We start from the raw sequence: 25409 nt of genomic DNA, 5'->3' as shown, positions 1-25409 counted from the left end.
CCACACGCTCCATTAATACTACCTATACACATCAATAGTAAAAACCATAACACCTGTACTACACTGCCCATGTATATTACCCATACCAATAATCAAGTCAATAGTAAAACCATGGCAAAAAGACAATTTCAGTAGTTACCAATTACTGCTATATTTACTTTTCATTGTTCACAGAATACACATGGAAAAGGGATTTCTCTGAAGATTCAGTGAAGTAGTGTGTCTTCTGCACACATACAGTACCAGTACACACATACAGTGCCAGTACACACATACAGTACCAGTACAGGGGGAGACGTTACCTCACTGAAATCAGAGATAAAACTGTCTCAATAACTGACATTGTCTGACAGCCATACTTCTCAGGGCACTTTGGACCGTGTCAAAGACCATGAAGAGACCACACGAGTGCACTTGATTTAGGTTACATTGTTTAAGTGCACTTTAATATTTTACTTCTTTCTCCAAACCCAAAAGCTGTCTGGATATCTGCATGCTTTATTTAAGTGCACACTTTCATAATCACCCCAAACTATTGCAAGCACTGACCAGGGGTTGACTGTATACTACAATACCTAAAAGTAAGTTAAATGCCTTTGAATAAAGAATCTTTTAATCTTAGACCGTTTATTATTTTGAATTGAAACGCTCCTGCCAAATGTTATTACAAATTGTACGACTGAAAAAACTCTAAAAGGGATGCTTCATTTTGTGTTGTTTTCATTATAAATGTGTGTTGTTTACCTATTATCACCATTATAAAATGAAACTGAAGACAACTGGAAAAAAAGCCAAAGGAAATAAATTCTCACTTCTCAAGAGCCATATTTGATGATGTATTCAATACATGCGTTTGTTTACCAAATGACCCCTTTCCTTGTCTTTTGTCAAGATGCGAGATTTTAAGTCATGTCATGACTGTTGTACTTGTAATGTATGATGTAGCATCTCAGTAAATTCTGTTTGACTTTTAAACAGTGTTTGTATTTTGTAAAATTGTTATATATTGCCTGCCTCCCTGTCCTTAGATTGTCACCTGACAATATAAAGATGTTTGTCATGCACGCTAGAGGGCAGTGCAACACCGTTACATAGGCCACACATTGATGTATCCTTCACCATGAGTCTCTCAGTGAATCACATCAAACAAAAGACACAGTTTACATTTCAATGACAGACCAACATTGAGAACTACACAGACATTAGTGCCCAGTATGGACCAAGTTTGATCTTTAATCTCAACAGGGGGAAAAAATACATTGCGTTATGAAGCCATTTCATGGAGGAAAAAAATATTTACAAGTTTATCAAGAGGGGTCAAACCTCTACATAGATTGACAGCACATCAGTAAACAAAAAATGGAACCAGCTGTAAGGATTTTAAGCACTTCTTTCCAAAAAACAAGGTGTTCTGATATCCAAACTATTCAGATAGGCTAAATATATTTATAATATTTATAATATTTATATTTACAGAATACCTTAAATATACAACGTCCACCATGTATTCTATAAACAAATATCATAAGTTATTTAGGCACATTTTTGGGGGGTTGGTTGGGGGGGTTCAGTTTCAATGCCATCCTTTTGCTGTTTGCACTATATTGTACTTACACTAAAGAAATGTGGTCAGTATTACATCATTGCCAACACGTATGTCACCCAAAGAGGCTGCGCTGCTATTAATCTCAGAACTCTGGGCCAGAGGTAAGGTCACAATGTACACAGGCATTCTACAGCAGGACCAGGGGGGACAACACTCAACCTGCATCTTCCAGAGACAGACAAAAGGCCCAGTCCCAAATCTATCCCTCGGGGTTGGGGTCAATTCCATTTCAATTTGGTGATTCAGGAAGTAAACTGAAAAATTCACATCGCTTCCTCTATCAGAACATTTTTAATTTCAGTTTACTTCCTGATTTGAAATGGAATTAACCCCAAACCTGATCTTCACTTGTCCCTAGCCTAAGTCCCTTGTTGAGCAACTATAGCAGGCGTGTCCACCTTATTGCGTCCACCTTATTGCTTACACCAATACTGTACTGTATTGAGCTTCAGGACGGGGCTGAGGGGTTCCATTTGGGACTGCGCCAAGGAAGGACTGGGTGGGGAAGACAAAAGGAGATAGTATGTACAGTATACATTGTGCACACCTTTTTAATCGTTTTTACAGCAAAACGGGAAAAGGACAACATGAAGGGGAGCAGCTACGATATCTATAAAGAATATACAGTAAAAATATAAGAGTAAAAATATGCAGATGACGATTCCCACGACTAAACGCACGCAAAAGAGGGATTGGTTGGCCAGCCAGTAGGGCGGAGTACCAGAAACAACATGCTATAAGTCTGACTCGGGCATGTCTGGCATGTCGGCCATCAAGTAACCAATACCATATCGGCCGTTGGGGGTGGAATCGGGAACCCCTCCTTTCTGCTTGCGGTAGATGCTGTTGCCGGGCATGGGCGAGGGCGACTTGGCATGGATGAGGCTGGCGTCGTCCTCCTCCTCGGGCCTGGCTATCTCCTGGATGATGCAGCCCTTCTTGTATGAGATGGTGGAGACAACGCCGGCGTTCTCGTCGATGATGTTGAAGTAGCGGAGGAAGAACACCACGGGCACGGGCATGATGGCCATTACCACCAGGGAGATGCAGACCGCCAGGCCCCACGGAGTGTAGCTCAGGGATTTCTCACTGGCCTGGAGGGGGAGACCGAGGGAGGTTAGAGGTTACTACTACTGTACTACTACTACTACTGTTTACTATTGTAGCTCATAGACCTCTCACTGGCCTGGAGGGAAGGAAGGTTTATCAAGGTTCTGACTAGACGGAGTACAACTACGACCAGAATGTTATAACCGGTCACCAAGGATACCGGAGAGGTAAACACATTGACACTGATACTGACACTAAAACCACGGGACAGAAAGTTGAGCTCGTGATAATAGTGTGAAGTCCTCTTGTCTTACAGTAAGTCTAAGGGCTCTATTCAATCCGTATCGTGTTAAGTTCAGCCTACAGCATGATTGAAAGTTAAAGGCACTGTTTCCGCGTTAGTGGAAACTGCATTCATGGTAAACTCCTGCATATGTCGGCTCAATAGGAAATTGCCTTTACATTTCTGCCGCGCTTCGGCCCATAGTCCTCTCCTCCATCTGTGCTGATCTTGATAATCCAACAGTGGAGTATTTATGACGCTAACATGGCAAAGCGCATATCGAGTGTTCCTATTGGTGAAGCTAACATGGCAAAGCGCATATCGAGTGTTCCTATTGGTGAAGATAACATGGCAAAGCGCATATCGAGTGACTGCTCCAGGTATATTACAAATCGGTGTGGATAAAGGAGACAAGAAGATACAGGCAGGGAAAAAAGTATTTGATCCCCTACTGATTTTGTATGTTTGCCCACTGACAGAAATGATCAGTCTATAATTTTAATGGTAGGTTTATTTGAACAGTGAGAGACAGAATAACAACAAAAAAATCCAGAAAAACGCATGTCAAAAATGTTATAAATTGATTTGCATTTTAATGAGGGAAATAAGTATTTGACCCCTCTGCAAAACATGACTTAGTACTTGGTGGCAAAACCCTTGTTGGCAATCACAGAGGTCAGACGTTTCTTGTAGTTGGCCACCAGGTTTGCACACATCTCAGGAGGGATTTTGTCCCACTCCTCTTTGCAGATCTTCTCCAAGTCATTAAGGTTTCGAGGCTGACGTTTGGCAACTCGAACCATCAGCTCCCTCCTCAGATTTTCTATGGGATTAAGGTCTGGTGACTGGCTAGGCCACTCCAGGACCTTAATGTGCTTCTTCTTGAGCCACTCCTTTGTTGCCTTGGCCGTGTGTTTTGGGTCATTGTCATGCTGGAATACCCATCCACGACCCATTTTCAATGCCCTGGCTGAGGGAAGGAGGATCTCACCCAAGATTTGACGGTACATGGCCCCATCCATCGTCCCTTTGATGCGGTGAAGTTGTCCTGTCCCCTTAGCAGAAAAACAGCCCCAACGCAAAATGTTTCCACCTCCATGTTTGACTGTGGGGATGGTGTACTTGGGGTCATAGGCAGCATTCCTCCTCCAAACACTGCGAGTTGAGTTGATGCCAAAGAGCTCAATTTTGGTCTCATCTGACCACAACACTTTCACCCAGTTGTCCTCTGAATCATTCAGCTGTTCATTGGCAAACTTCAGATGGGCATGTATATGTGCTTTCTTGAGCAGGGGGACCTTGCGGGCGCTGCAGGATTTCAGTCCTTCACGGCGTAGTGTGTTACCAATTGTTTTCTTGGTGACTATGGTCCCAGCTGCCTTGAGATCATTGACAAGATCCTCCAGTGTAGTTCTGGGCTGATTCCTCACCGTTCTCATGATAATTGCAACTCCACGAGGTGAGATCTTGTATGGAGCCCCAGGCCGAGGGAGATTGACAGTTCTTTTGTGTTTCTTCCATTTGTGAATAATCGCACCAACTGTTGTCACCTTCTCACCAAGGTGTTTGGCGATGGTCTTGTAGCCCATTCCAGCCTTGTGTAGGTCTACAATCTTGTCTCTGACATCCTTGGAGAGCTCTTTGGTCTTGGCCATTGTGGAGAGTTTGGAATCTGATTGATTGATTGCTTCTGTGGACAGGTGTCTTTTATACAGGTAACAAACTGAGATCAGGAGCACTCCCTTTAAGAGTGTGCTCCTAATCTCAGCTCGTTACCTGTATAAAAGACACCTGGGAGCCAGAAATCTTTCTGATTGAGAGGGGGTCAAATACTTATTTCCCTCATTAAAATGCAAATCAATTCATAACATTTTTGACATGCGTTTTTCTGGATTTTTTTGTTGTTATTCTGTCTCTCACTGTTCAAATAAACCTACCATTAAAATTATAGACTGATCATTTCTTTGTCAGTGGGCAAACGTACAAAATCAGCATATGCCAGGTAGGAGTGGAGAAGAATCTTGCACATCCCATCAACTGAAACAATAGTCCATTAAACTGAACTATTGTGTTTTGGCCTTATCCAGTTGCACCAAAGAGAGACCACAGTCGAGTGGCGACTCACCAGGTCCTTGATCCAGGCGCTGTAGCTGGGTGGGGTCATTCCCAGCTGGATCACACTGGAGCCCAGCAGCAGGATGAGCAGCAGGGGGGTCACGTACTTCCACATGTAGTAGTAGAACCGGAACGGAGTGAAGCCCAGCATGTCCTTCAGATCCTCAAAGAACCTGGGGAGGAGGAGAGACGGAGACGGGATACCACCACAGGAGGTGAAAAAACATAATGGTACTCAGTTTAGACTGTGTTGACTTTGGCAATTATGTTCAACAGGTGATAGGAGATAAAAGTAGTTTAGTGGTATTATTTCACAATTACTTTTCATGTTCAGCTCATTCTGAATACTGAGTCAAATACTGGTTTTTCCATTGTATTTGGATGGACAGCTTTGGATTTTGAATTAAAGTGGAGAAAACCACAGATTACTGCCATTCTGTATATGATTTGATATGTACTGTACATACTTGTCAGTCCCATAGACCCAAGCAACAGCCACATTCTCCAGGATAACCACTATGAGCAGAGGCAGTGTGGCAGAGTAGTCATCGAACATGGCCACCCAGTAGTTCCCAGAACGTTGGACGAACAGCAGGCCAATGAAGAAGGCCAGCAGACAGACGCCCACTGATACAGGAGGGAGACAACATGGACGTTATTGAAACGGTGCAAGGGGGAGAAATGCCATCCTCGTTAACAGAATTCATGCACAATATTTGTCAACATGTTGCTGCACTAATAAGTGTATCAATTCTAAAACATTCTCTTTGCTGCCAGACATCTGCTCTGCAGTAGAGGTAGTATTATGACATCATTATTAAGCCAGAAGCATTAGAGCAAAGAGACATAACACATGCACCTGGGTAATACTATTGACCTGTTACGATGGCAAACACACATCAAGAGTTCAGCTGAGGATACATTTTGGGAAAGGTCTACCTCCACAAACTGACACATAGGCTCTTTCCGTTTTTGTTTTTCCTCAAATCTTTGACTCTTTTTCTCCTCTGAAGAAAAAGGTCAGAAAGGGACCTTGGACCTTCTCAAAAAAAGATTGAGAAGGAGACGAGGAGATAAGAGGAATCACAGGAAGTTGAAATGAGAAATAATGACCCATCTCTTCCTTCATCCCCTCTCTCTGACTGACCTGTGAGGAACTCCTTGCGGACTTTGAAGGTGTCTACCAGGGGTGTGATGATGCCTTCGATGGTTCCGAACATGCTGCCCAGGCCCAGGTTAACCAGCATCAGGAAGAACATGACAGACCAGAAGGGAGACGCAGGGAAGTGGGTCATGGCCTCTGTAAAGGCGATGAAGGCCAGGCCTGTACCCTGCACTGCCTGAGGAGGACGAGGAGCAGGAGGATGGGGAGCAGGAGGAGGAAGATGAAGATGAGGTTTACGTCAGTAATATCCACTTCTAGTAAGGCCTTTGTCCTCAAGGAATCACATGATTGTTAACTTGAGCCATGTTGTAGATCTACAGGGCCTCTGTGTCTGACGCTGTGCTTTCCCGTTAAGTCAATACCTTATTAATTATTCACACTGAGTTGGAACACACAAGTAACAGCAAGGGAACAGAAATGCACTAAAGTAGCAGTCTACCAAACGGTGTTGAAAGGGGAAGCAACTTAAACCAAGCGGCTTCCTGGAAATCTCAAAGTGTGTAGACAAGACCTAGAGATTTGGTCTAACAGTCTGTGGGAAACCGCATTCAGTAACACTTTACAGCTTCTTTGTTATGACACAAAGAATGTTCATTGGATAGGCGTAGCTAATCCTGGTTTGAGACATGACAGTGTAAAGTCAGTTGTCGTGATGACACCATGTGTGACACCAGTTTTCATGACTGCTTGTGTTTTCTTCAAGTAGAATGCTACCTAAGTGATTATGATCATAAAAGATACAAAATGACATATCACCGTTATACATTCTATGAGCCCCGTTACGTCAGATGTTGGGACGGCCGTCTGCACTGACCAACACATTAGAATGATGTGCTGTAGCTGTCAGAAGACAATGGCCCCTCACCTTGTTGAGCTCTTCCTCGATGCTGCAGGAGCCCAGACCCAGAAGCTGGTAATCCTTCTCCATCACCCCTCTGATGAGCACAGTCATCTTTTGGTAGTCCTCAGCGCTCACAGTGGCGCTGAAGTTGATGTGGTGGGGGATCAGATCACGGCTGATCTCGTTCCCCAGCAAACCCACTATCTTCTTAGTGTTCCTGAGAGGTAGAAAATGAAATAAGACCAGATTAAATGGACACTTTCGTAGACTTTGCTAATGTATTCTAGGCCTTATTGCTAATATCTTAAAGACCAGGAATGGGTCACTTTGATTGGGGTGGGGGTTACAATACATCTGAAATTATCATGAGAGGCCGCAGTGGGTCTGCATACCCAAATCCATACCCACACATGCAGTCAGAGCCGACCCTAGCCTTTTGGGGGCCCTAAGTGACATTTTGTTGGTGGGCTCCCCCCACCTTGTGAGCAAAATATTTTTGTGTCCCCTCTTGACAGCAGAGACCCATTTTTGCAATTTTATAACTCACTTCAAGCAATTCTACTGATTTTGCCATGTGGTGGAGAGAAATGTTTGCTGTTTTTAATATGATATCTGAGTGACAGTGACTAACAAAATCAATGGGGGCCCCCTATCGGTAATTCGGCCATGATTACTACAAGTTTAGAAAGCTGGCTGGACTAACTTTCAAATCTAAAACATTTTATCTTACATGGGCTAATTGAGTGACTGTCAGTGACTAACATAAAAAGAGAAAAATTGCTCATGCACAACCACATTTTGAAATTGCACCTTGTATATTGTACTATTCTAACTCTCAACAGCAAGTTGAGACCACAACTGGGTTCCTAAATTGATCCGCTGGTCTACAAAAGGGGAGCCGCTGGCAGAGGGGAGCCACCCTCCCAAACTTCATGTCAGCATCAAAAAGGCAGATTACCTTTGAGACACAATGTTTTCCTTTCCCCCCTTTCTGTCAAGTGTGTTCACATACTCAGTATAATAAATACATTTGAATTGATTAATTGACGACAGCTTAATTGCGTATCCATACTTACAGCGCGACACACTTGCCGTTCATGATGTTGGCCTTGAAGCCGAGCACAGCAAACACCACCAGGGTGGCCAGCACAGAGGTGAAGAAGTTGATGAAGGAGACCAGCACTGCGTCAAAGTGGCAGTTGTTGTCCCGCTTGTTGTAGCTGGAGAAGGCTATGACGCCTCCGAAGCCCAGGCCCAGGGCGAAGAAGACCTGCGTGGCCGCCTCACGCCACACCTTGGCCTCCAGCATGATCTCCAACTAGAAGGAAATAAAGAATGGACATTTTAGGTGAGGTGCTGACAAAAGGAAGATCAACTGGAGTTGCGGACTCATCTCTCCTTGCTGTGGATTCATTTGACAAACATTTGGCTCTTTAGGACAACACTACGCTATTTATTGTAGGAATCTGTGCTCTCCTAGTAATGGACAATCCATTGTTTGGACCAGTGAAGCAGAGCAGTGGACTTGTGAATCATGGTTGAGAGTGTCAAATTTGTCAAAACTGTGGAAGATTAAACAAGGACACAACATACTGAGAGCATATCCATCATGCCACTGCCCTCAAATATCCTACAGCATCTTTGTGTGGTGATGGGCTTAACACAGCTACAAGGCACACACTATACAGCACACAATGAACCCTGCTTTTGATGTCTCCTTCCCTGCACACAGGAGACGCAGCGAAGGCCTTTGAAGTAGGAAGATGTCAGCCGTGTGAGAAGCAGCAGACACACGACTGTTGTGAAATGAACTGAACACACCGTTGTGGATGTTACATAAAGCAGGGAGCACCGAGCGACTCCTGTTACCATGGTGAGAAGTCTGCCACCACAGCAGAGTCCAAATTAGATTATTCCTTTTGCCTGAGTTGCCATTGGGCCACGGCGGCTGAGTAGCCAACCTATAACAGACTACTGTATTTAAAAATATATATATTTCTGACACATTTTCATTTAACATGGCCTTCCTCTTTAGTAAAATGAACAATGTTGAGGGCCATTGCTGTTGAATAGCTGAGCTCCGGTAAAAATCTATTTTTACATTTATGGCACATTTTCAGTCGATATACTTTCCTTCCTGTTTCAGTAAAGTTAACAATGTAACATTGATCCACAACTGGATCAAACGAGTGCATTGGATCAAACAAGAGTACATAGATTTTTCTATTGTGTTATTGACTGTACGTTTGTTTATTCCATGTGTAACTCTGTGTTGTTGTTTTTGTCGCACTGCTATGCTTTATCTTGGCCAGGTCGCAGTTCTAAATAAGAACTTGTTCTCAACTGGCCTACCTGGTTAAATAAAGGTGAGATAAAAATATATATATTTTAAAAAGTGCATTGGATCAAACAAGTGCATAAGCTAACTCTCTGAAGAAGTCTGGTTCCTGACTTTGCCTGCAGTGTAGTGCAGCATGTTGGCTGTATGCAGTAGGATTTGGTTGACTGTGCCTGGGTGTGAACAAGGCACCATTACATTGGGTGAAACTATAAAGCAGCATTTTTGTACCTTAGGGGTTAGGGTATTGTACCTTGGGGGTAAACATGTGTCGGATGCCGTCCACGGAGCCTTTCAAGAGCAGAGCCCGAACCAGGAAACAGATCAGCACCACGTAAGGGAACAACGAGCTGAAGTACATCACCTGTAAAACAACCACAACAGAAGAACAAACGTCTTGCTGACTTGGAGACTTTACTTATTGACAAATCTGTCTCAGACCCTGTCTCTCTGGGGTTAATAACTATATAAACCCTTAAATGTACACAGAGAGCTAACGTCAATCACATGGATGTCAAACTCTCCTGGCTCAAAGTAGATGAGAGCTTGACTGCATCACTACTTGTCTTTGTGAGAGGGATTTACATGTTGGAAATACAGAGCTGTCTGTTTAAACTACTGGCACACAGCTCAGACAACCATGCTGACCCCACAAGACATGGCACCAGAGGTCTCTTCACAGTCCCCAAGTCCTGAACAGACTATGGGAGGCACACAGTACTACATAGAGCCATGACTACATGGAACTCTATTACACATCAAGCAACTCATGCAAGCAGTAAAATGTGATTTTAAAAAAAGAAAAACGATAAAACTACACCTCATGGAACAACGCGGACTGTGAAGAGACACATGCACACACACACATACATTGTAATATTGTTGTATGGTGGTATTGTACATTGTAATATTGTTGTATGGTGGTAATGTACATTGTAATATTGTTGTATGGTGGTATTGTACATTGTAATATTGTTGTATGGTGGTAACGTACATTGTAATATTGTTGTATGGTGGTATTGTACATTGTAATATTGTTGTATGGTGGTATTGTACATTGTAATATTGTTGTATGGTGGTAACGTACATTGTAATATTGTTGTATGGTGGTATTGTACATTGTAATATTGTTGTATGGTGGTATTGTACATTGTAATATTGTTGTATGGTGGTATTGTACATTGTAATATTGTTGTATGGTGGTATTGTACATTGTAATATTGTTGTATGGTGGTATTGTACATTGTAATATTGTTGTATGGTGGTAACGTACATTGTAATATTGTTGTATGGTGGTATTGTACATTGTAATATTGTTGTATGGTGGTATTGTACATTGTAATATTGTTGTATGGTGGTATTGTACATTGTAATATTGTTGTATGGTGGTATTGTACATTGTAATATTGTTTTATTGTACATTTTGTGCTGTGGACATGTAGTGGTGTGATATGGTTTATTTTGTGATGTGTCTTAATGTGTCTGGACCATAGGAAGAGTAGCTGCTGCCTTGGCAACAGCTAATGGGGATCCATAATAAATACAAATCTCTGAAGCTACCTCTTCTGGGCTTTATCGAAAGGGATCTCTGAGGCTGCCTCTGTTGTCCCCTCCTGACCTGTGGGGGTGGCAGTAACCCATAGAGAAATACACAGCCCTGCGGACCACTATACAGTGAGTGGAAGAATACAGAAGAAGTAACGAGTGATTGAAGTCAGTGACGCAATAGGAGGTCCTATCCCAGGGGAGGTCTACTCTACTGAACTGCTATGGGGCCAAGGGTGCTGACCGGCCGCTGGGTCAGGGCCCACACAAGAGCTTTTGTACCACTGTCCCATTAAGCTGACAGAGGGAGGGGCCTTCTTGCTTTGTGCTTGGTGATATACCGTATTATATCTGGAAGGATACTAGGGGATTGTGGTTGAAGAGCGGGGTGGGTAGGTTGAGTCACCACACAGGCTCTGAGGCGTGGTTTAAGATTTAAGATGGTTTGGAGTTCACTCATGAGCAGGGTTGGGTTCAGGGGTGGGCCTCTGCATGTCTGATGGCCTCTAAAGGGCAAACCAGGTCAACTGGTCAAAAGGTTGTGAATGCCTAAGCTTAGACTAGGTGTTAAAATCACACCACCTGATGCTGTAACGGTTTAAGATCCATTTCCCTTCGGGCCATGGGATAGGTTCAGCACACATCACTGCATTCTCTATCAGATAGTAGGCTGGCCCTCTTTGAAGTCTACTAGATCAATGCATTGCAGTTGTTTTTGTTTATAAAGCCCTACTGCATACACTTCCACCATTCCTTACTTTATTTAACCTGCAGACGTACGAGCTCCCAGACCTGATCTCAGGGATGGCTAACTCTGGAGGGCCCTTAGATATGCCTTCATTTTTTTTTTTTGCACCTTACATGTGGATTGATCTCCAATGTACTTTAAAATGGGAGGAATTGGTGCCTGTAGGGAACTTCAGACGGTTGTTAGGGGACATTTTTACTGAAGAATGTGTTCATGATTCATGATTGGGGCGGCAGGGTAGCCTAGTGGTTACAGTGTTGGACTAGTAACCGGAAGGTTACAAGTTCAAAACCCCGAGCTGACAAGGTGCAAATCTGTCGTTCTGCCCCTGAACAGGCAGTTAACCCACTGTTCCTAGGCTGTCATTGACAATAAGAATTTGTTCTTAACTGACTTGCCTAGTTAAATAAAGGTAAAAAATAAATTGTGTTTTGCTTTTTGCGTATTGTTATGTTTAATAATGTGTATTTTAATGTGGATGTGTGGTTAATGGGTGCATTTTAATGAGGATGTGTAGTTAATGTGTGTATTTTATTTAGATGTGTATGGTTTCAGCATTGACTCCCTGTCAAAATAAAGGTTAAATATTATTATTTTTGATCAGTCATGGAAATTAAAGTGCTGAAAACATGTTGACTAGCTGGAGAACAAGCTATAGGATGAAAAATACAGGAGTTTTGGCGCAGGTACAGCCGACTAGTGCAGGTAAAAATAAATAATGTTTTTACAAATCTATACTTGGGAGTGAAAGTATCGATATAATATCCTCCAAATGAATATTTGCGATATGCAACTGAATGGATATTTTTTCCTCCATCACTATCTATCGTTACGGCAACTCAAACTTGCCATAACGGTGCTTTTACTTTGATGCATTCTTTTGTAGCTCCACATCATTTTATGTCAACAATGCGAGCAAAAAGTAGATTTTGAGCGCAAAATGAATGGGCCATTTAGTACCCAGCCATTCAGTACACTCCCTCTTCACCACACAATCAGCTAAATGTTATTTATTTTCTCCCTCAGTTTCTTTTTTTGTGAGTACACTCCTAACAATCATGCAAAAGAGAGCATAAAACCATGGCAACCGGTCTGCTTCCCTCTCTCCCTCTGCCTTTCTTGCACCCTCATACCCACACACAGAAAGTAAAAAGAAAATGTAGATCCCAGTGGGGATACTCCTAGGAATAGGCTTTTGTAAACAAGGGGCGAGAGGGACATTAATATTCTTTTGTGTGGCAAAGCTTCAAAGGTTCTCCTGCTCTAGTCCCTTCACTAGGAGTGGAAGGGAAAGCTCATAGCCATTTCCACTCTCTCTCCAACTTAAAAGGCCATCGAGACCGTTGTGGGGTCCAAAGAGGGCCTCACACTTGTTCATTGTTAGAGGCAGTCCGGGATCTTAAAGGAGAATTTTCATTTTTTACAAACAAATCTCTATTTTTGACATCAATGGCGTGTTAAAGAAGGGTCCAGACACCTTCTTTTGTGATTTCACATGTTTTTAAGAAACTTACCCCAAACAGCAAATCACTTCCTCATCCTCATTGTTGTATCAGGGCTCCATAAAAACATGAACAAAGGCTCCGAAAACACCCAAATACATTGTTTTAGAAACTGAAAAGATCTCAGCATTGTAATGCAGGTCTTTAGATGTTCTACACATTAAATTGTGTCATTCCAAACTTTATCCGCAATGTTTTGCGCGACTCATATACAGAAAAGGTGTATGGACTATTCTATAACATGACATTTTCATAAAAAATTTAGATTTAGTTCCAAAAAAAAAATTTACTTCTCCTTTAAGCACACCAAATTCATAACATATTGTACGAATTGTAAAAATATATATAAATTGCAGGATGTAACATATACAAAATAGATGAGGTAGTACACAATTGGATGACATAGTACACAAAAAAACAAGGACCTGTTTTGGTTGGTGAGCACCGCTTTCAAAACTACTGGCTGAAGAGGGCACAAAACATATTCCCCCTCAGGAGACTGAAAATATTTGGCATGGGTACTCAGATCCTCAAAAGGTTCTACAGCTGCACCATCGAGAGCTGGTTGCATCACTGCCTCCGACCGCAAGGCACTATAGAGGGTAGTGCGAATGGCCCAGTACATCACTGGGGCCAAGCTTCCTGCCATCCAGGACCTCTATACCAGGTGGTGTCAAAGGAAGGCCATAAAAATTGTCAAAGACCCCAGCCACCCTAGTCATAGACTGTTCTCTCTGCTACCGCACGGCAAGCAGTACTGGAGCATCAAGTCTAAGTCCAAGAGGCTTCTAAACAGCTTCTACCCCCAAGCCATAAGACTCCTGAACATCTAATCAAATGGCTACCCAGAATAATTGCATTGCTGATACTCTATGTTGTTATCATCTATGCATAGTCACTTTAATAACTCTACCTACATGTACATATTACCTCAACTAACCGGTGCCCCAGTATATGTACATTAGTAGGCTGCTGCCGGTAAACATTCCTTGGAGTGATATGAAATAGGTCTAATCTACATTCGCCCAAAAGACTACAGATCATAGTCAAATCAGCAAATAACATTTGTATGGTAACAGCAGTCACCCCAAACTGTGTAGCAATCTAAAGAGAATGACAATGTTCAAGATACACCCACTCACATACAATCATCATATATGCTGCTGCTACGCTGTTTATCATATACAGTGCCTTCAGAAAGTATTCACACCACTTGACTTTTTCCACATTTTGTTGTATTACAAAGTGGGATTCAAATGGATTTGACGACAATATAACCTCCGGTTATGAGGATGTGAGGACGACGGTCCGATGCCAGAATGGTTCAGATAATAACTACAGAACGAAGTCAACATCAGCGTGAGCTTTGGTTGCGAATGGTATGAACTTTGAACTCTTATTCACTACAGAAATGATACCTCCTAGCTGTTGAGTTAGCAACAGCAGCTGCAAACGCAGGTTAGGAAGGAACAGACAGAGTATCCCGTCTACCACACAACAACGTTACTACAACGTATCCAATTTACCAGCAGAGACATTCTTCAAAGGACTCGGTTGGGCAACACGGCCTTCCATCTACCACCAACCTACCGAAGCGCAGCTCAGAGTAAATATTTATTACATTTTCCTTTTCCAAATGGGCGGTCATTTAGAATGCATAAGATACTGTATTTACGATAGCACAGCTTCGCCCTTTGTTCCTCAGTCTTCCCGCTCTTTCACTCAAACCCAGACCCTTTTCTTTTGTGTAACAAGCTGTCATATCTGTTCCACCCACTAGGGACTTTTCCTTTTTGGCGTAATTTGGAATCAAGTTATGATTAATTATGTGTATGTGTAATTCTGTGTGATTAGTTAGGTATTTAGTAAGTAAATAAATAATTCAACCCAATTTTGTATTGCTGATTCAACTTTTTAGCCAGGGTTCGTGAAGATGACCAAGAATTTACAACATTCAGATGAGACTGAATTAAGGTGACGATTAATATTGACTGCTATTGATGTAAAATATTACTAGGTCTTTAAGTTTACTCGGAAGATAATGGCTCTATAAATATTATTTTGTGGTGCCCCGACTCTCTAGTTAATTACATTTACATGATTAGCTCAATCAGGTAATATTAATTACGGATAAATTATTTTATAGAATAGCATGTCATATCCCTTAATCCGGCATAGCCAAAGACACGACAACAGTAACTATCTAGCAAGCTTTTTTTCTTTCACTTGCTCTCTCTGTCTTACTTGCAGACTTAGGTCAATTACTCATCGTCTCACTCACTCAATCACTCACTCACTCACTCACTCACTCACTCACTCACTCACTCACTCACTCACTCACTCACTCACTCACTCACTCACTCACCTTCCCAGAGGACTGGATGCCCTTGATCATGGCGAGGCAGACCATGGACCAGGCAGCCAGCAGACAGATGGTCATCCTCCAGTTGAGGCCTCCGCTCTCAGAGATGGAGTCAGAGATGTTCAGAGCCTCACGGTACCAGTAGTAGGTGGTGGCCGAGCTCTTCTCACACTCAGGCACTACGTCTGGAGGGAGGAGGGACAATATGTTACTGATGAAACAGGTGCAGAACACCTGGAGTTGAGTTTCTGTGGTCACCTCAGTCAGTAGAACACACTTTATAATGGATTACTGTGAATGTACAGTATGGCTAATGGCTTACTGTATTGCTGTCACTGGGTGGTATAAGCACCATGGCTTTATCACACACTTTATGTGAACTTGTAAGCTAGTTATTAAGAGACACTCATTGGGGTTGTTATTGCCTCGTGTGTCGTGAAGGTGTGAGCATGTGATGGGTGATGAGGGTGTGTGTGTGTCTTACACGTAGTGGTTTTGTTCTTGACCAGGGGACACTCGTGCCATGGCAGAGGCTGCTGGAAGGACTGGGAGAAGTAGAAGAGACTCCACCCTATAATCACATTGTAGTAGAGGGCCACAAAGAAACACACCTGCAGTACAGAAACAGGTTAAGTGTTTAAAACACACAATCTAAATCACCACTACCTAATAAAGGCACATCACTCCCTCAAATCAACCAATCAAACGTTATCGATATGGTGCTTATTATAAATGCATTTGTCTTAATGTGTTTTCTAGCAACCCTAACAGAGCAAGCGAAGGCGACACACTAGTTCAACAAAATCAGTTTAACATGGTACCACCTGTCAAACGACTACATTTAAACCATCCTCAAACAGCACGTGCTATCATGGTTGGCAGTGTTATCATAGTTGTCAGTGTTATCATGGTTGATGGTGTTATCATGGTTGACACATGCTGCCAGTTAGTTCACAGAAAGGTGTTGGTGACACGTGACCTATTCAGTACCCAGAATTCCTTCTGCTCTAACCTGGCTAATCAAATTATCTCCACTGCGTTGCGGCCATTAAGAAACAGAGACCGGAACACAATGACTCATGGAAGTAGTTTATACTGGCTGAGATGACATGGAGAAGACTTGTGTTGTCATCTTTCAATTCATTACCATAGAAGGATGCTAAGGGTAGATGGGTTTAAAGAAAAAGTGTGTGTGTTCGCTTGTGAAGCACAAAGAAACAGTCCTGTGTGCTTTCCCCTTTATTCTAAGGAAATGTGTATAGTGGCCATATAAAGGACGTCACGGTCACGGTGCTTGCTTAGCGAGTACCACTTCCTCCTGAGTCGACTAGAACCCAGGACCTCTGCTTTGCTAGCACACAACCTCCCGAAGCATCTTACCAGTCGGCACCACATAAAATGCTAGCTATTCTCTGGTGCAAGTGGGGCAGGCTGAGGATTAAGTTTCACACATGCCCATGTGCTACACCCACAGTCTTAGTAGCGGTGAAGCTAACTTCACTCACCACACAGCTGGCGAAACCGATGCCCCCCAGGCGAGGACTGATGTAGTTCCACACCCCGATGCTGCCCCTGCGGATCCGCTGCCCCACTGACAGCTCCAGGAAGAACAGGGGGATGCCAATCACAATCAGCAGAATGAGGTAGGGAACCAGGTACGCCCCTGTGGAGAAGAACCAACATACACAGGGTCAGAACTATGTCACACACAAACATACAAACACATGAGCACACTCTGTGTGCACGCAGCCACACACACACAAACAAACACGCACACACACACGCAGCTACACACACAAACAAACACACACACCATGTAGTGACTTCCCACCACACCAGTTTTGCCTCTGTGTGTCCACATAAGTATTTTGATCTGGAAAGAAACTCAGGTTTTAGATTACCGAAACTGATCTGGAAAAATACTCAGGTCTCAGATTACCCAAACTGATCTGGAAAGATACTCAGGTCTCAGATTACCGAAACTGATCTGGAAAAATACTCAGGCCTCAGATTACCCAAACTGATCTGGAAAGATACTCAGGTCTCAGATTACCCAAACTGATCTGGAAAGATACTCAGGTCTCAGATTACCGAAACTGATCTGGAAAAATACTCAGGCCTCAGATTACCCAAACTGATCTGGAAAGATACTCAGGTCTCAGATTACCCAAACTGATCTGGAAAAATACTCAGGTCTCAGATTACCCAAACTGATCTGGAAAGATACTCAGGTCTCAGATTACCCAAACTGATCTGGAAAGATACTCAGGTCTCAGATTACCCACACTGATCTGGAAAGATACTCAGGTTTTAGATGACGCAAATTGGTCTGTGGCTACTGGAATCATAATGATGACATTCTTTACAGTTGAAGTCGAAGTTTAGATACACTTAGGTTGGAGTCATTAAAACTCGTTTTTCAACCACTCCACAAATTTCTTGTGAACAAACTATAGTTTTGGCAAGTCGGTTAGGACATCTACTTTGTGCATTACACAAGTAATTATTCCAACAATTGTTTACAGACAGATTATTTGACTTATAATTCACTGTATCACAATTCCAGTGGGTCAGAACTTTACATACACTAAATTGACTCTGCTTTTAAACAGCTTGGAAAATTCCAGAAAATGATGTCATGGCTTTAGAAGCTTCTGATAGGCTAATTGACATCATTTGAGTGAAATGGAGGTGTAGCTGTGGATGTATTTCAAGGCCTACCTTCAAACTCAGTGCCTCTTTGCTTGACATCATGGGAAAATCAAAAGAAATCAGCCAAGACCTCAGAAAAATGTTGTGGACCTCTACAAGTCTGGTTCATCCATGGGAGCAATTTCCACATGCCTGAAGGTACTACGTTCATCTGTACAAACAATAGTACACAAGTATAAACACAGGAAGGAGACGTGTTCTGTCTCCTAGAGATGAACGTACTTTGGTGCGAAAAGTGCAAATCAATCCCAGAACAACAGCAAAGGACCTTGAGACGATGCTGGAGGAAACAGGTACAAAAGTATCTATATCCACAGTAAAATGAGTCCTATATCGTCATAACCTGAAAAGCCGCTCAGCAAGGATGAAGCCACTGCTCCAAAACTGCCATAAAAAAGCCAGACTACGGTTTTAAACTGCAAAGGGGGACAAAGATCGTACTTTTTGGAGAAATGTCCTTTGGTCTCAAGAAACAAGAATAGAACTGTTTGGCCATAATGACCATCGTTATGTTTTGAGCAAAAAGGGGGAGGCTTGCAAGCCGAAGAACACCATCCCAACCGTGAAGCACAGGGGTGGCAGCATCATGACGTGGGGGTGCTTTGCTGAAGGAGGGACTGTTGCACTTCACAAAATAGATGGCATGAGGTAGGAAAATTTTGTGAATATATTGAAGCAACATCTCAAGACATCAGTCAGGAAGTTAAAGCTTGGTCGCAAATGGGTCTTCCAAATGGACAATGATCCCAAGCATACTTCCAAAGTTGTGGCAAAATGGCTTAAGGACAACAAAGTCAAGGTATTGGAGTGGCCATCACAAAGTCCTGACCTCAATCCTATAGAAAATTTGTGGGCAGAACTGAAAAAGCATGTGCGAGCAAGGAGGCCTATGAACCTGACTCAGTTACATCAGCTCTGTCAGTAGAAATGGGCCAAAATTCACCCAGCTTATTGTGGGAAGCTTGTGGAAGGCTACCTGAAACGTTTGACCCAAGTTAAACAATTTAAAGGCAATGCTAACAAATACTAATTGAGTGTATGTAAACTTCTGACCCAATGGGAATGTGATGAAAGAAATAAAAGCTGAAATAAATCATTCTCTCTAGTATTATTCTGACATTTCACATTCTTAAAATAAAGTGGTGATCCTAACAGATCCTAAAACAGGGAATTTTTACTTGGATTAAATGTCAGGAATTGTGAAAAACTGAGTTTAATTGTATTTGGCTAAGGTGTATGTAAACTTCCGACTTCAACTGTATATTCTTTACAGACACCTTCAGGGAGAATGACTAAGACACAGCCCATAATAGCACAGGTCTGTAAAATAGGATCTGTCTGTGTCTGTTACTCACAGGGAATCAGAACATCCTCAGAAGAGATGAGACTGCAACTGGTAGACAGACACATGGTACATGAGAGAGATTACAAAAACCTTTGTTTACAGGAAATGGTGGTTGCATTTTTACTGCTAGAGCCAAGTAACTGAAAGAGATGAATAAAATCTATTTCCAGTACATTATTTGCATAAAAACCTAACTTCGAAGCCTTTAACTGTTTTGCTTTTCACAAATATTCTGATATTCTGTCAACTCTAAAGTCACTGATGGTGAATGAGAAATAAGGATATCACATCTTTCAATAAGCTACAGTTTCAAAACAATGTGTGCTTTTGACTGGCTTGCCTTTTGGGCAAACAGAAAAAAAGTATTGCAATCACTTTCTTCCGGGGTTGAGGGTAGATGATAGATATAGAGACCTGACATTTTAATATACACTGAGCAACAATATAAACACAACATGCATTCATTTAATTTTTTTTACTGAGTTACAGTTCATATAAGGAAATGAGTCGATTGAAGGGCTCGTAAGCAAGTGGTTCGCGATAAAGTCTTCACCAGTTGTGTTTGGTGCATGTGACAAATAAAATACTTTTTTTTTGCTCGTTTTGACATGTTTTGATTTATTTATTTTATTTTTCTGGGTTATGTGTGTATTTTAGGATTTATTGCTAGGTAGTACTGCCCTGTTGGAGCTAGGAACACAAGCATTAGGTATTACTGCCCTGTTGGAGCTAGGAACACAAGCATTAGGTATTACTGCCCTGTTGGAGCTAGGAACACAAGCATTAGGTATTACTGCACTGTTGGAGCTAGAAACACAAGCATTAGGTATTACTGCACTGTTAGAGCTAGGAACACAAGCATTAGGTATTACTGCACTGTTAGAGCTAGAAACACAAGCATTAGGTATTACTGCCCTGTTGGAGCTAGAAACACAAGCATTAGGTATTACTGCACTGTTAGAGCTAGGAACACAAGCATTAGGTATTACTGCCCTGTTGGAGCTAGAAACACAAGCATTAGGTATTACTGCACTGTTAGAGCTAGGAACACAAGCATTAGGTATTACTGCACTGTTAGAGCTAGGAACACAAGCATTAGGTATTACTGCACTGTTAGAGCTAGGAACACAAGCATTAGGTATTACTGCACTGTTAGAGCTAGGAACACAAGCATTAGGTATTACTGCCCTGTTGGAGCTAGAAACACAAGCATTAGGTATTAGTGCACTGTTAGAGCTAGAAACACAAGCATTAGGTATTACTGCACTGTTGGAGCTAGAAACACAAGCATTAGGTATTACTGCCCTGTTGGAGCTAGAAACACAAGCATTAGGTATTACTGCACTGTTAGAGCTAGGAACACAAGCATTAGGTATTACTGCACTGTTAGAGCTAGGAACACAAGCATTAGGTATTACTGCACTGTTAGAGCTAGGAACACAAGCATTAGGTATTACTGCCCTGTTGGAGCTAGAAACACAAGCATTAGGTATTACTGCACTGTTGGAGCTAGAAACACAAGCATTAGGTATTAGTGCACTGTTAGAGCTAGAAACACAAGCATTAGGTATTACTGCACTGTTGGAGCTAGAAACACAAGCATTAGGTATTACTGCCCTGTTGGAGCTAGAAACACAAGCATTAGGTATTACTACACTGTTGGAGCTAGAAACACAAGCATTAGGTATTACTGCACTGTTAGAGCTAGGAACACAAGCATTACGTATTACTGCACTGTTGGAGCTAGAAACACAAGCATTAGGTATTACTGCACTGTTAGAGCTAGAAACACAAGCATTAGGTATTACTGCACTGTTAGAGCTAGAAACACAAGCATTAGGTATTACTGCACTGTTGGAGCTAGAAACACAAGCATTAGGTATTACTGCACTGTTAGAGCTAGGAACACAAGCATTAGGTATTACTGCCCTGTTGGAGCTAGGAACACAAGCATTAGGTATTACTGCACTGTTAGAGCTAGGAACACAAGCATTACGTATTACTGCACTGTTGGAGCTAGAAACACAAGCATTAGGTATTACTGCACTGTTAGAGCTAGAAACACAAGCATTAGGTATTACTGCACTGTTAGAGCTAGAAACACAAGCATTAGGTATTACTGCACTGTTGGAGCTAGAAACACAAGCATTAGGTATTACTGCCCTGTTGGAGCTAGGAACACAAGCATTAGGTATTACTGCACTGTTAGAGCTAGGAACACAAGCAGTACGTATTACTGCACTGTTGGAGCTAGAAACACAAGCATTAGGTATTACTGCACTGTTAGAGCTAGAAACACAAGCATTAGGTATTACTGCACTGTTGGAGCTAGAAACACAAGCATTAGGTATTACTGCACTGTTAGAGCTAGAAACACAAGCATTAGGTATTACTGCACTGTTAGAGCTAGAAACACAAGCATCTCGCTGCAGCTGGTACAACATCTGCAAATCTGTGCACACAACCAATAAACTTCAGATTTTATTTGTCATTGGTTGTTGCTGTGTGGTTAGAATAAGGGTTATTTAGGGGGGTTTGCTAGTATTGTGTGCTGTTATTGTTGCTTGTTGCAGCATGGTTATCATTGTGTTATTTGGTGGTTGTTACTAGGTTATTGAAAGAGAGAGAAGGAGACAGACTCAGACAGTCTTGTGACCACTGTAATGTTGATCTTGAGAGCTCTGATCACCAAGGTCACAGTCTGGTTTTGACAGACGTGCACCACAACACAACAGGAGGTTCACACACTTAACATCCATCCACACAAAAACACACACACACACACACACACACACACACACACACACACACACACACACACACACACACACACACACACACACACACACACACACACACACACACACACACACACACACAATGGGGCAGGCTAACCTTCCCAAATCCTAACCATAATGGCAGGCGACTTCTATACCTTAACCTATAAGCACAACAGCCACTCACCCCCTCCGTTCTTCTGACACAGGTAGGGGAATCTCCAGACATTGCCCAGGCCTACAGAGAAGCCCACCTGGGCCAGGATGTACTGCAGCTTGCTGTTCCAGGCTGGTCTCGCTGCATCATCCTCTGCGTCCGAGCCTCCATCCTCCACGTCCATGTCTCCATTAAGGTCCTTTCCTTCCCCATCACCTCCGCCGCCACCCACAATCAGCGAGCTCTTCTTGAAGGAATCATCACACGTGTCCTCATTGGATAGCAGGTCCCTGACAGACTCTGTGACATCGTCGTCAAGCTCTCTCTTGACGGCCTTGCTGTTTTTGGGCATTTGATAAAGCAGACCAGGGCGTGGGGCAGAATGTCTTTGGGCTGGTAGCGGGAGGCAGTTCAGTTCTGGTAGTTCTGAGGGCTTAAAGGTGGACTGTCGGATAAAGACTCTATCTTGGAGGTGTGTGATGGAGGGTTGTGAAGGAGTTGTTTATTTCTTCATTATCACCAAAAGCTTGGGGCAGGAAAGAAAAATAAATTATTTAGGGTATTGTGCTCATATTCAAAATTCAATATTCATTATTTCAGGGCAAACAGAGTGGGGTTGTCATAATTATTAGATGTTGACACAAGACCCGTTTTATGAACATTAGGCTACAATATTGATATTTTCTTCATTATCAGCGAATGCCAAAAGGAAAGCAAACAAAATCCTAGTGTATAATATCCATGATTCCAGTAAAGGCAGAATGAGAGTGAGTATTGGTGATATCACCACTCTCTGATGCACATAGCAAGAATGATGGTTTCTGTATTTACTGAGAGAAAGAGAAGAGAAGAGATAAAGAGAAGGGAGGAAGGAAGTAAGGGGGTGTCTGTCTGTGTGTAAAAAAAAAGTTTCCGTTCTCTATTTCAATGAAACCACAAAAAGGCCACGTTTTTATACTGTGTGCTGTATGATCACACTTGAATTGAATATAATCACCCCTAATATCTTTCATCAGACAGAAATTGTATAGTCTGGATGATGTCCAACCTGTGTGTATGCTTCTTAGAAAACTTGCCATGGGCAGTTGTTGAGGATAAACGATATAATGATTCAATAGTATTCTTTGTATTTCTGTTTATAATTCAAATATTTTTTTTAAAATCATATTTTTGTCACAAGGAAATAATATGACAAATGTGACCAAAATCTTTTGACGCCATTGTCTATTGATTGGTTACTTTGACGCATGACCAAAACATGGAAAGGCCATCGCTAACTCTGGAGACGATTCGGTATCCGCGCGCCCAAATAATTGACGCAGAGCACGAGGTAATTTGCATACGAACCCAAACACTCGTTGTAATCGCAGCTCAACGTGAGAGCAGAGAAAACCTATAAACGAAAAAATATATATAGAAAAACGACCCAGAATATAGCCCTAAATGTATTAGTATGATAGGTGTAATGTGATTACAATTCGGCCATAGTTTTCCACATTGTGAGTAAAATAAGACCACAATGAAACAACGTTACCATGGTGCAGATTGTAGCAGCCTATGTATTGCCTTTCACCGACAAGTGGTTTAAGCGATTAATAGATTTCCTGTGGCCACTTTCAGATTAGCCTCGTTTTAAAAGCATGGCCGTAATTTCATCAGCAAATAAACGTAAATGTTAGGCCTAATAGTCTGAAAATGTTAAATTCCTTTTAGGGTGCAGCTGGAATAGTCTGTAGCTATAGCACACAGAAAGATAAAACCTACCGGTATTCATGTTGTCTTTATAATAACATTTGACTACTGTATTAATGTGCATGTGCATTTCCATGTATTATGCATAGGAAATAGTTCCATGTTCTTATTGAATACGCCACTGTATGGCACATTCCGCTATAAAGGCTAAATTAAGCTATTAGATATGCTATACATGTGTGTGTGAGAAGAAAAAAAACATGATTAAATGCATAAATGACGAAAAAGCAATGGACCATACCTGCCGCCATATGAGATATTGTGTATTCAAGATACAATTTGTTCTAGGAATGAACATCAATGAATTCCTCACTCCCCGCCCAACCCATCTCTCTTCTCTGTGCCATCCCTGTGGGGTATTTCATCATACACTCCCTGGCCACATCCTGCGCATTGCCACCCTATTCAGACCAACACATCTATTCCTTTTAAATGAAATGTACCTTTAGTCGTCTTCAGTAAGATGGGGATGTTGGTCCTTTTCGGAATGATGCGTATCAAGGAATAAAATTGTGACAGAAGCACATACACGGGGCAGACATCATCACTTGTAGGCTAATGCGTATATGGTGCTGTATCGCCGCTGTGGTGTTGTATGAAACAGACACAAGTGCTTCGCCTCTTCTAGGATTTAGAAATACATCCAGCGCGGTAATAGGGGTGCTTGGTTCCTTTGTTTATAAATGTTTGATCCAAATTTACATTACTTTTTGCTCAATGTATCTCTTTGTATATTACGGATTATTTATGATGGTACAATTATATTCATTACCATCGTGAATGCGCAGGATAAACGAAATAATTGTTTGACATTTTTCCTGATCCCCCCTATTTTCACTTGGTATGTTCTACTACGACTAACCCCTTATTAGCTCCTTCACTAGAAGGGGGGTATGTGTGGGTAGAATGTGCCTATACTGTAGCCTATCTATTAGGACTGACTTGTGATTGTCCTATTGTACCTACAACTTGTAATTAGGTATGTGGAATAGACATAGGCCTACATGCTGTTTTAATTCAATAATTGTAGCCTACACAGGGTGAAGGACATTGTGGGTCATCACCACTAAATTCAATCTGAACTCGTGTGCTGCTTGCCTTGCAGAAGATA

General features: G+C 42.1%; 2 protein-coding genes across 8 annotated transcripts in view; one reads left to right on the top strand and one right to left on the bottom strand.

Annotated features, from left to right (window-relative positions):
* Positions 1-5142, top strand: part of lrrk2 (leucine-rich repeat kinase 2) — a 59352-nt gene extending 54210 nt beyond the window's left edge. For 5 of the 6 annotated variants that reach the window (XM_024380093.2, XM_024380090.2, XM_024380091.2 and 2 more), the window contains exon 50: positions 175-975. The gene's annotated coding sequence lies outside the window, so the exon portion shown is untranslated. Of the gene's footprint in view, positions 1-174; positions 976-5026 lie in introns of those variants that run through there. The other variant, XM_042301761.1, reaches the window with a different exon arrangement.
* slc6a15 (solute carrier family 6 member 15) lies at positions 1199-24911 on the bottom strand. Of its 2 annotated transcripts, none has more exons than XM_024380095.2 (12): positions 24742-24911; positions 22577-23072; positions 17061-17218; positions 16040-16166; positions 15559-15740; positions 9652-9762; positions 8137-8378; positions 7085-7277; positions 6202-6394; positions 5522-5681; positions 5065-5227; positions 1199-2700 (listed from the first exon to the last, which is right to left on the bottom strand). In XM_024380095.2, the coding sequence occupies exons 2-12, from the start codon at positions 22896-22898 to the stop codon at positions 2341-2343; spliced, it is 2211 nt and encodes a 736-aa protein (XP_024235863.1). In that variant the 5' UTR covers positions 22899-23072; positions 24742-24911; the 3' UTR covers positions 1199-2340. The 2 variants fall into 2 exon arrangements, with proteins under 2 accessions (XP_024235863.1, XP_024235864.1); XM_024380096.2 differs by lacking the exon at positions 24742-24911 and adding an exon at positions 24540-24628.
* Between the last annotated feature and the right edge of the window lie 498 nt (positions 24912-25409).

This window comes from Oncorhynchus tshawytscha, linkage group LG19, assembly GCF_018296145.1.
Source record: "Oncorhynchus tshawytscha isolate Ot180627B linkage group LG19, Otsh_v2.0, whole genome shotgun sequence".
NCBI lineage: Eukaryota > Metazoa > Chordata > Actinopteri > Salmoniformes > Salmonidae > Oncorhynchus > Oncorhynchus tshawytscha.
This window is presented reverse-complemented; position numbering and strand designations above follow the sequence as displayed.